At 37.9% G+C, this 11,923-nt stretch overlaps 1 protein-coding gene across 5 annotated transcripts in view; it reads right to left on the reverse strand.

Annotated features, from left to right (window-relative positions):
• Positions 1-573: 573 nt before the first annotated feature.
• TAOK3 (TAO kinase 3) overlaps positions 574-11,923 on the reverse strand; it is a 121,389-nt gene continuing 110,039 nt past the window's right edge. For all 5 annotated transcript variants that reach the window (XM_072415959.1, XM_072415962.1, XM_072415960.1 and 2 more), the window contains 4 exons: positions 10,014-10,253; positions 9,040-9,252; positions 4,148-4,330; positions 574-1,178 (listed from right to left, as the gene is read on the reverse strand). In XM_072415959.1, coding sequence (XP_072272060.1) covers positions 1,017-1,178; positions 4,148-4,330; positions 9,040-9,252; positions 10,014-10,253 — 798 coding nt within the window. In that variant the 3' untranslated portion in view covers positions 574-1,016. The remainder of the gene's footprint in view (positions 1,179-4,147; positions 4,331-9,039; positions 9,253-10,013; positions 10,254-11,923) is intronic.

Here is an 11,923-nt window from a genome sequence, read left to right on the forward strand (position 1 = left end):
TTCACATTTTTGTTGGTTTGTGTTTAATGTGTATCTCCTCATTTCTCTCTAGTCTCTCAAATGTGTAACTGAACATCAAGAAATTAATCTCTTCATCCCTGAGTTTTAGATATAGTGTGAGGCACTTTAGAAGATTGGAAAGTTAGCCTTTACTGGATATCAACCAGTACAAGAGAGGTGGTAAGCTCATGACAGCCAAACTTCTGAAAGTGCCAAAATGACCATACTCTTAAGGTAAAAGTCAGGGCTGAAGGGGTTAATCACAGACTGACAACTTGTGCATCGTGGGTTATGAAACCATCTAAAACTGTGGAATTGACTTCTTACCAAACTGCAGGACGCACATCTTAGCCTCAGCAGAGGAATTATAAACATGTAGCTTTCACCCCCTCAAAGTACTCCAGAGACACCAGGGACACACACTGCTCACCTTCTGCCAAAGGTGGGCCAACAGACACAGAGCCCTAATAAGCCCTCCCACAGAGGCATAGAAGATACATACCTCTCAATCCTCATACTGATAAAAACCACATACCTCTCAACATCTTCCCCAAGGAACATCATGGACAAAACTTTGAATAATCAAGTTATCTCTTTCCACAAAAGGGGTTATGAATAAAGGAAGAGTTTCGACACAAAACACAACTGTAACTTTAAGACTCCTTCCCGCTGTTTGAATCTTCGGTTTGTATAACAAGCACCAATGTTCTGATGGATTGAAAATTTGAGTGACAATCAGGGACACTTGAGAGGTATGCCAGGGAGCTTGCTCCGTGCTCAGATTTGCCCAGAGGCACCCTGGTGAGTAAAAAGAATTACAGGCACTAGTGTCCGACGGACGTCAGAGATAGATAGAGACAGAGAGATAGCGTGAGAGAGAGATAAAAGAAGGGAGAGAGAGAAGAGAGAGAGAGCACGCCCGTTAAAATGGGGAATGTACGTTTTGCAGGTTCTCCTTGCTGTCACTGTTAATAATATTATTGTTCTTTTATTTGAATGGCAAAAACTGGCCTCTCTCATCTATAGTCCTCCTTGGGATATTCTAACGTCACCAGATTTCCAAAGCCCATCCGTAAACTTTCCATATCGAAGGTTTCAATCTCTCTTTCCTGGCGTTCAAACAAATGCTTGATCCTTTCACTGCGCTCCTTCTGAAGGGCAGCCAACTCCTCTTCAATCTTAAACAAGCAATGAACAGCCATACTACATAATACCAACAAAGCATTATCATTGCAAAAAGAAAAATGCAGTACACATGCAAGAAACTGGGCCTTAAAAAGATCATATATAATTAAATGCTTTTGAATACTCAGCAACCAATTTTATTTTATTTTTTGTAGATTATCAGTAATAGAATGGCAAACATATGCCCTATTGAAGATCTGAAGGTTTGTTATAAACAATTATTTAGGTTATTTCTGAGCTCAGCATACTATATACTTGTTTAGTGTCTGGCACTAGATGGCTGTAGTTGTTTTTGGGTTAGTCCTGTATTTAGCGTACTTAAACTCAAAATGTTTACTTTAAATAACAGGGTTGTCCACCCTCCTGGCTGCTCCTTTTGTGCATGCTCAATCTTGGGCAAGTGCAGAAGGAGCCTTTTTTTTTTTTTAAGGGGGGGATGCAAATCTCACACATGCGCAGTGAGATCGGCACTCTTTTTCCCCAACTACATCACCCGATCTCGCTCCTGTGCAGTGCGATATCAGTTGACCTACAAAGAAGGGAGAAGACCAAAGAAGATGGTGATGGCGGCTTCCTCCGCACTAGGCCAAAGGAGGATACCGGATGATGTGGAAACCAAATGAGGAAACCTCCCGCTCGATCTGCAGGGTTTAAAGGTAAGTTTATTTTTTTTTATTATTTTTGTTTTAGTTCCACTTTGATTTTTATATACATACTTATAACAAAAGCAGAACATAGATGTCTCTGCTTACTGTATTTTTTCAAACCACTCACAGGTGGCAGAACACCTAATATGTAACAGCATCTGTCCTGAATCAAGAGGGCACTGTAATTCTTACATTACACAATAGGAATTGTATATAGAATAATCTGTCCTCAGAATCCTAAAGTAGTGGCTACTCCAAACTTTAGTGTAAAAAAAAAAAACAATGTGTAGTATTTGAAATGTAACTGAACCCAGGAAGCCCACATATGCATGTGTAAATTTTTGCCTGTATATAAATATACTTTTACTTTGTCCATCAGTAGTCCCATTCATCAGATAAACTCATTTACAGTTTACACTCTCACAGTCATAAAAATACTGAACCTGCACTCTCTCTACTGTGTATTTATGTGGACTGTCAGGCGCACTTTGCTGGCAGATAGCCAAATTTAAATAATTAACCATGGTAATGCCTAAAGAACAGTCCACTTTTTAAAAAGTTGTTAATTCCTTATTTGTTTACACAAGGAAAATTCAGGAGTGATATCTAGCTCTAATTGGCAGTGAGTGAATGAAACTCTACTTATATAGTATAGACAGGAAGGAGGTTTAAAGCGAGTTCCTGCAAGAGACAGACACACAGGCTTCAGGTTTACTTTACCACAGCACATTTTCCAAAGCTGCTTTCTAACACTGAGTAGGGATAATCAAGCAAATAATAGAGTTTCTGCTTTAAATGAGGGGGAAAAAACAAAAAAACACTATTAGCAGTAATATTCAGCATGAATTCCAGAAGGGCTGAAGTTGTCAAATAAGTGCTCCTTTGAAGAATTATGAAAACAGCAAAAATAAAAAATCAGTATATAATGAATTGACAACTGGCTTATTTAGATTGGTGATTAATAAAACACACTCTGATTGACCTACGGTTGTTGTGGTGATGTTCTCCAAAATTCAGTGTTAAGATGCTTACTTTTTAACATTAGAAAGAATAAGAATTTAATAAATAGGGGTTGGGATGAAAAGTATAACATCCATGTTTGCAGATTATATCAAACTAGATCTTTAAAAAAAAATCCCTGAAATCTGTCTTGAATTTACAAGAAGAGAAGGGACTGTTTGACTGGACAACTTAGTGGAAAATGAAGTTTATTGTTGATTAAAGTAAACATGTAAGTTGGGTGCCAAATACATTCAAGCCTTGCACATTTCTAAGTCGAGTACAATTGGGGAAGTCAGGCAAGATCTGGGTGTTCTGGTAGGTCATAATAATAGCATGCAATGCCAAGATAAAGTTTTCAAAGCAAGCAGAATATTTTATTGCATTAAAGGAGGATAGACAGAGGGTGAAAATCTCAGCTATGTGAAAGTATTAGGCGAACTGAATTTTTATTCTCACTTAAAGCAGGACTAAACCCCCTGCTTCACTCCTTTGTCCCTGTTCCACTGCGGGGAGCTGACATCTTCCTTATTCATTTCCTCCTTGAAATCTTTGGCTATTTTGAATGGCTGGGCTGGGATAACCCTGCATAGGCATGCAGGATTTCATTCAGTACTTGCAAGTGCAGGAGAAGCCGGGATTGCAGGGTATCCTGGCAACTAAAGCTTAGCTGTGCATGCACAGCTCTGTTTTTTTTTTTTTTTTCAGTTCCACAAAGCGATCAGGCAGGTAAAAGGAATATTGCAGAAGGGATATTGAATAACCTTGAATGCACTAATGACCTGTTCTGATTTTTTTAATGTATATAGCTATTTCAAATAATTCTTTAAAGCTTCTTTAATATACCAACAACTGTGTGTTGTGTGCGGGGCCTACACAAGTGGATAAAAATAGCCTGTTTAAGTAGATAAAGCATAGAGTGTTTGCTAAATCGGAATTGGATTGTACATTTTTTGTGTAGTCAGGTTAGCAGTAGGTTTACATTTGTAGGATGACTGAACCCCCATAACCCTCCCCAAACTCTCATTCTAGAGCTCCCCAACCCTGAGTGCTTTGCAATACAATGCATCTGAATATGACACTTTCCTGTGTAAACCATTTATATCTGAACAAACAAGAAGGGGAAGCATGTACATGAGAACCAATTAACTTGCTGCAGTCTGGTAGCCAAGTACAACAACCTCATTTTTGGAAGGATTTTTAAAACAAAATAATTTTCCGCCTGTAATAGTTTTATAGTTTTCCAACTCTGTGGGAATGTCAGAGTGACAACACAAAAATTATTATATAGGCATTTGCAGCTAAATGTTTTGTACCTTCTGTTCGAGGTGAGCCCTACGAAGAGACACCCTCTGTTCCAGCTTCTGCAGTTCACGCTCATGCTGTGCCTCTGTTTGCATCTTGATCTTGCTCTGGTAGGCATTCAGTAGCTCCATCTCCTGTTGAAGCTGTTGCCTTAGAGCCTGGCATTCTGCTTCCTGAGCCTCGTCCAAGCGCAGCTGTGGCCCAAATAAGTGTACACAGAAATCAGCAGAGAAAGTCCAAATTTGGTGTAGAGTGGATGGATAAGGAGACAAAAAATTGATTATATAAAGAAAATTACAACTGAAAAAAGACAATCACTAATAAATGTTTTCCACTGTAATAGAAAGCTACTGATGTGGACCCTTCCGTTTGGTTTACGGGGCTTTCAAAAACTCCTTCTAATAAGATAGTTTCACTCAATCTAAGTTTTATCAACATCCTAACACAAAAGTAACAAAATAGGAAAAATCTAGCTATCAACTGAAACTTAATAAACCATTTTATCAGGCAAGTTACCATAAGCATTTAGACTGGTCAGGCAGCTTTTCTAGATTGATAAGTGTTTGGTGTTGTGTAGATTTTTTGTATCTAAAATAGTGGGACTGCTTTTTACATAGTTCCTATCTGATACTTTTAGGTCTAGATACATTTCTAAACACTTGAAAAAAATGCCTAAACGTCTACCTTCCAAAGCAGTGTGGAAATATCTGAAGTACTGGTACTCCCTATAAATTGGTGGTATGGTGGTATTGGGAATGTAATAGAAGAAAAATAACAAGCAAATAATGCTTAAAGAAAAAGGGTTCTTTTGAAGACATTTGCTCATATTAAAAATATGTACATTTTTTAATGCACTTACAATAAAACGACAAAAAACAAAACTTTTTGATTGCCAGATTGTATATACCCCATGATTACTTTTCAATAGCTCTCATTGCATTAATTGGTGTATACAATAGATTTTGAAACAAATACATGAGCACTACAGCCACCTAAAAACCTTGCATTTCACAGTTTGGGCTGCTGCTTTTTCGAGAGAAGACAAATAAGAGTTATGCACATCTCTAAAGAGAATGGAGAGCGAGAAGGTAAGTATACCAAATACCATTTTTTTCCCACTTATATGTCATAAATCAATCAACCTTTAATACTCACAATCAATACTGAGTAACAAATTAAAACCACCTTCCCTTAATACGCTCCAACCATTATTCACAGTGGACAAAATCACCAAAAGATCCCCAGTGCAGTCATATACATAGGTCAGCTAAAGTTTTCAAAGACTGAAGCCACTCCGCTGTGTGTGGCTTCAGTCAACAGCCCCAAGAGACAAAACCGATAGAAAACAAGTAGACAACCCTAGCAGAAATTTAGAACTACAGCCATTTGTTTTGCCTGTCCAATTCTTGGAAGACCTTTTATCTAAACCTTAGGTAATTTTGTCATGCAGAGCATGGTTAAAACAAGGTTTATGGAACATTCCACAAGCAAAAACACAGATCGGAAGAAATCTTGGTCAACATAGTCAAGGAGCAAAAACAGATCAAACACTAGAACTTTACATGATTTTGAAGAGGACCAACAGAATGGTGGGAATTTAAACAGGGTAACCAATGACCTAATGGGGTGGATTCAGTGTTATAGCCTGACCAAATTACTTCTACTTTGATAAGTCTTCATACAGAAAAAACTCAGCAGCAAAGCAAGAGGCTTTAAACCTGTGAAGTGGAAAAGCAACAACAAGGCTGGATAAACAGCAGGTACCACTCAGCCGAACTCCATCATAAGGAGAGACTAACTGCTCATCTATAGGTGGCTTTAAATACCCTAACTTAACTTGCTACCAGTTCTATGGCTCCTTTCTTGGGTTACAGTATGTTCCAAAGAGGTCCTTTTCAGACCAGCAAAGGTGACCCAGTCACTACAGACTGGAAGTAGAAACAGACCAGGGACTGGAGTTCCTCATGGCTGTGTGAAGCAGCAAAAACAGCAAGTAGATACATCCAACCTCCTAGGACACAAGCAAAAAGGCATACTGTTAGTAGGAGGGGTTATCATGCAGTGGAATATATATTATTGCTCGCCACTATCCAGACCACCTGGATTTGGCAGAACAACATGCAATTACAAGACTTCTGTCCTTGAATAGATAAGAAAGAAACTAGGATTGATAACACTAAATGATGCTAAAAATGCAAGTAGTCTGATTTTAATGTCTATTCCTTTGCAAGGTTAGTTACTAAAAAGTATAAAAATCAAAGACAGTAAGGCAGCTATCATTTTTTAGAAGGTCAGAATGACAATCACAATATTTTTCTTATTACGGAATTACAACAATAAGTACCATTTGTCTGATAACGTTCCTTTACCAATGAAAACCCTAACCCAAAATCCCTATTATAGTAACAACAAAGTGAAGGAGCGCTAGCAATTGAAATGCAACTTTAACTTGTCAGATTACAGTAATTATGGCTAAAAAATATATTGCAGATGTGAAATTTCTGTTTCTAGAAACAGTATTTGTGATTGTTTCTAGCGATAGTAGAATGAATGAGAACTGTACACACAGCCCTGTCCAGATCTATGGAGAGGGGATGAAGAGAGGGAGGGGACGAGGAGAGGGAGGGCACCCTGGTGTGTCCTCGTCTATAGAAAATTATAGCTCTCCAGTAAATGATGGCAGATCCCTAAGGGATGTTGGGGGACTGTAGTAAAAAAAAAATAGATTTTCACCCAAGAGAATTACTCGAGTGGCACTTATCTAGCATGTATAGGTTTCATAAGTATTCCTTTTGCACAATGCTGTCTTTACAGTATTACATACTAAGTTTTAAACTAGTGACTCCTGCATTGTTGGATCTTGATTTCAAAGTAAAGCAGAGGCTATATTTACACAGGGTTTAAATATTGCACGCATTTGTCAGCCTGGGTTTCCTACTATAACAAATACTAAAAATAGTAGTCTATCGTTTAATTTTTTTGCCCTCAGGGGCTGTACCTGTTTAATTTTGGTAAGGATTATTTTTTAGAATTGTGAGCATCTTTGGGGAAGCAATGTATATTAAGGCTTAACAATTACAGGAGATAAACATTTTTATATAAAATATGGAATCCTTTTCTAAACACCAGGGAAGTCAAGCTTTCTAAAAATTTTGTTGTATTTCAAACCAATTCATATTTCTAGCCTGAAGTACCTAGTGCTGAAGAGGTTATCAAGAACAGATGTAGGTAAATCCAAGTGTCTCTGGCATCCCTTTAGAAGTGCATGCTCCTAGCATGCATTCTCTCCATTACTAGTAAAACTTACACTTTGTGCCCAATAATAAAATCCTCACAATCAAACAAAATGATCAAATAGCTTAGATTGTATAAACAGAGTTAACAATTAAAAACACTGTTTTAGTTTCAGCGTGTCCAGTAAATATCTCTAAATATGGCGTTAGCAATCCACAAAAATTACCACTTATAGCTGCTAACAAACCCCAGAATGTTGATAAGTTTCACAGTTCACACCACCTTTACGTATGCTCAATAACATGGTGTAAAAAATAAATATCTTTTGCTTACACATCCCAACACTCTCAGGTCCTGCTCCCCAATGCCAGCAGTTTTTGAGCTGTGTAACCTACCCTTTGTAATAGTAACTAACGTTACTATCGCTTTGTCCTCCGTACACACCTTATTGAGCAAATAGAAATTCCACTCACCCCTTCCACTGACATGTTTGCTCCCTACAGGGGCTTAACAGCAGAATTAAATAAAGGAAAAAAAAAAAATCAGAATATCTAAACAAACCACACATGTAACTCAATAGATACATTCTGCATGCATATTAGAACAAAGTTCATACATTAAAATATTTCCATGATTACTTCTACAAGCAACACAACCCCTTCCAACATGTAGGATGTTCTTTATTTACCTGGATTTAAATGTAAATAATTATTAAAATGTAAGTTACACCAAAATAGTAAACCCCTAATATACAACAGGTTGGCATATATACATATAAATATGTAAATATATAGATGTATACATACACACACCTTAAGGCGCACCAGCCAAAGCCAGGGACCACGTCCCCTGTACAAATTCCAGGGTTCAGGTAAGTGGGCGGGCTGTATCCCTGGACACAACCCGCCCACTCTCCCATCGCAGGCTCAGATTTGCAATAGGAGAGTGGGCGAGGTTATGTCATGATGAAGTCACTATGGGTGAGGTTTCTCCCTTTGACTGACACCCGGCTCACTGCACATGCGCGGTCAGGAGCCGGTAATTTTAGTGGTCCGCGGGAACGAAAAGGTTAGCGACCACTGCCCTAAGGTATATTATAATACGGGAGAGAAAGAAAGTAAAAAGAGAAAAGAATCGAGAAAATATTTGGGAAAAGGAAAAAAAAAAAAAGAAGTGCAAGGTGTTGTACCTAATAATCTGCTAACTAACTTTTCTGTGGAGCTGCAGACATGAAATACCTTGCTCTACATAGTACAAAAATAAATAAATAAATAATCAAAAGACAACATTTGTCAGGTCCTGAAAAATTGAGATACTGTTTACAGCTGCCATTTTGGAGGTTTTGCATGTACTTTTATTTAACATGCTTAACAATGCATTAAATGCTAGTTTTTGTCAAGTAATGCTTTGATTTCTGTTGCTTTCAACCTAATCTAGTTTATTATTAATACCAAATGTATGATTATAAAGGACACTTGTGAGCTCATTACCTGATGAAAAATGGCGGTAGTGGTGTTGCTGGATTTCAGATTCTTCTGCACCCCTTTAAGGTACCCATTTATATTTACACTTAGGCACTTCTTTACCTGCCTACTGCATTAAACCTAAATTTACATCACTCTACTCCTTGAAAGAAAAACCCCACTGATAAAACCAAGTTCCTGCTTACCGCCTGTGAAGCCATCATCTCATTGATGCTTTGCTCATACTGTTCAGCAAGTATAGCCAGTTTGCGTGTCTGCTCATCCTTCAGAGACTTGAGTATTGTCTTGTGCTCACACTTTGGGGATACCTCCAGCTGGTGATTCTTCAGGGCCTTGTACTGCTTAGTCTGCACTTTGCATGTGTCTTGAAACTGTTTCTTTATCTGCATTTCCATTACCTACATGACAAATACAATTTCAAGTTACTGTTTGCATGTATGCTATCAGTTTAATATTTTCCTTTGTCCAAACTTCTAAAAACTGGACCTTATGACCACTCATGAAATGCCCTGGTATAGTGAAATATTCACTATCCCGCCTCAAAGATTAAGATTTTTCAGTAGGGTTGCTAGAACAAAATATACAGGTAAAAAGCAAAAGGGGCATTACAAAGAAAAGACCAGTAATCTATAAACATATATTATGTACTGCCTGTGCACCTTCTTTACTTACAGAAAATACATTTAAAAATACCATACTAAAGGTGAAGGAAATGTAGGAACACTTTTAGAAAAGCAATTAGCTTCAGAAAAGTTAAAGTACTGTAATGCTCTCACAAAACAATGTACAATAAATAGGTGGTTGGCAGATGCTTTTTCTGGTGCTAAGGTAGGGAAATGAAGACTCTAAAAAAATGGAGTACAAAAAAAATTTCCTTTTTTTTGTCTGAAGAAACATTAAGAAACTAACTTTGTCCATTATGCATGCTACAGGTTATAACCTTCCTATTAGGTCAGAAAAAAATGATATAATGTTATAATGCTGCAATATTGTTACGTACTCTCCTTCCCTGAAGGTCATATTAAATTCATGTATAAAGGTGATCTGTCAGTATGGGTCCTGTGGCTTTGTAATTTTAAACAGGAGGGCTAGGCTAATGAGATATAACCTTTTGCTCACATTATATAAACCTTTTATTTACATTACACAGAAAACTCACCTTGAGATTTTTGGGTTGCTGCCGGAGTTCCATTACATGTTTCCGGTGCAACTCCCTTTCCCTGCGCTTGTTGTATTCCAACTGGTTTTCCAGTTCAGTCTGATGCTGCAGACGTATAAGGTCCATCCGAAGCTTTTGCAACATATGCAGCTGCCGATACTCCAGCTCTCGAGTGGACTCATCATGCCGGATTAGCATGGCATGCTCCATTTCTTTCTGGGTTCTCTTTTTATTGAGCTCCTAACAAAAGGAAAGTTTGGTTAACTTTACAAACAAAACATGTAATTTCTTGCAAGATCATTATGAAAACTCTGTCTAGTCTACTAGTAACAACAACAAAAAATAAACAAACATCATCCTAAGAATTTCCAATAAATTTCTCCAACAAAGCAACCAGATTTTTTTTTGCTTATAAAGGACGGTGGGCTGAAACACCCACTGCATGTGTTATTTTTTGGGGACCTAAATTCTGCATAAAAAATGTAAGAGCTAAGTATTCTGGTTAGGGGATGAAAAAATGTATTTTCTACGCCAGAGGCCTAATGTTAATAGACACATTACAAAAAAAAGTTCCCTTTACTATGTACATCTCACAAGTACCAGGTTAGCAGCCTTTTAGGACTAACCTAATTCTTCATGGCATAGTTTCAGCAAGGTGCTGAAAACATTCCCCAGGGGTTTTGGTCTAATATGACATGACAGCATTATGCAGTGGCTACACATCCATGATGTGAATCTCTCATTCCAAGACAACCCAAAGGTGCGCTGCTGGATTTATAACTGGTAACTGTGGTGGTCATATGAATACAGAAAACTCCTTGTCATGATCAAGAAACCAGTTTAAGATAATTTTAGATTTGTGAAAGGGTGCGTTATCCATCTGCAAGTAGCCATCAGATGATGGGTACGTTTTGGTCATAAAAATGGACAGGAACAGCACCAATACCAAGGTAGGCTGTGGCATTTAAACAATGCTCACTGCTAACTCAGCTGGTACTAAGGGGCACCAAGTGTGGCGAAATTACACTACCACCCTCAGTCTGAACTGTGGACACAAGGCAGGATTGATCCATGCTTTCATGTTGCTGATGCCACAGTCTGACCCTCCCATCCAAATGTAATTAACTAAAAATTTATTAAAGATTCATCAGACCAAGCCAATGTTTTGCCAAACTTCTATGGTGCAAGTTGCAGCCTCAGATACTGTTTTTTAACTGACAGGAGTGAGACCCAGTGTGATTTTGTGCTACTATAACCCATCTGCCATGAGGTTCAACATGTTGAGCATTCAGGGATGTTCTTCTGCATACCTTGGTTGTAATAGGTGGTTTATTAAACTACTGTTGCTTTCCTATCAGATTGACCCATTCAGTTTATTCTTCTCAAAATTGTTGCCCAGAGAACTACTGCTCATTCGTGATTTCCCCTTTTTATACTATTTTCTGTACACCCTAGAGATGGCTTTGTGTGTAAATCTAGGCATATCAGTTTCTGAAATATTCTTATCAGCCCAACTGGCATAAACAACCATGCCACATTTCAAATTGCTTAAATCACCTCTCTACACCATTCTGATGGTTGGTTTGAACCTTAGCAGGCCACCTGGACATGGCCTATATGTATAAATTCATTGATTAGCTGCCAAGGTGGGTAAACCAGAGTAAACTAATAAATCCATTGCGTACGGGGTGTCAAGGAGCTTTAAAGAGACATTATTATAACAGGATTTATATAGCGCCAACATATTACACTGAGCTGTACATTAAATAGGGCCTATCTGCTTTGACTAGAGCAGACCTAAAGATGCACGGGGATAATTAGTAATAATGAATAGTTAAAATAAAAGTGACACTTACTGTAATAGTTTTACATACTATATCTAATGCGGTATTCATGCAATGACAATCAAA

Source organism: Pyxicephalus adspersus, chromosome 6, assembly GCF_032062135.1.
Source record: "Pyxicephalus adspersus chromosome 6, UCB_Pads_2.0, whole genome shotgun sequence".
In the NCBI taxonomy this organism is placed as follows: Eukaryota; Metazoa; Chordata; class Amphibia; order Anura; family Pyxicephalidae; genus Pyxicephalus; species Pyxicephalus adspersus.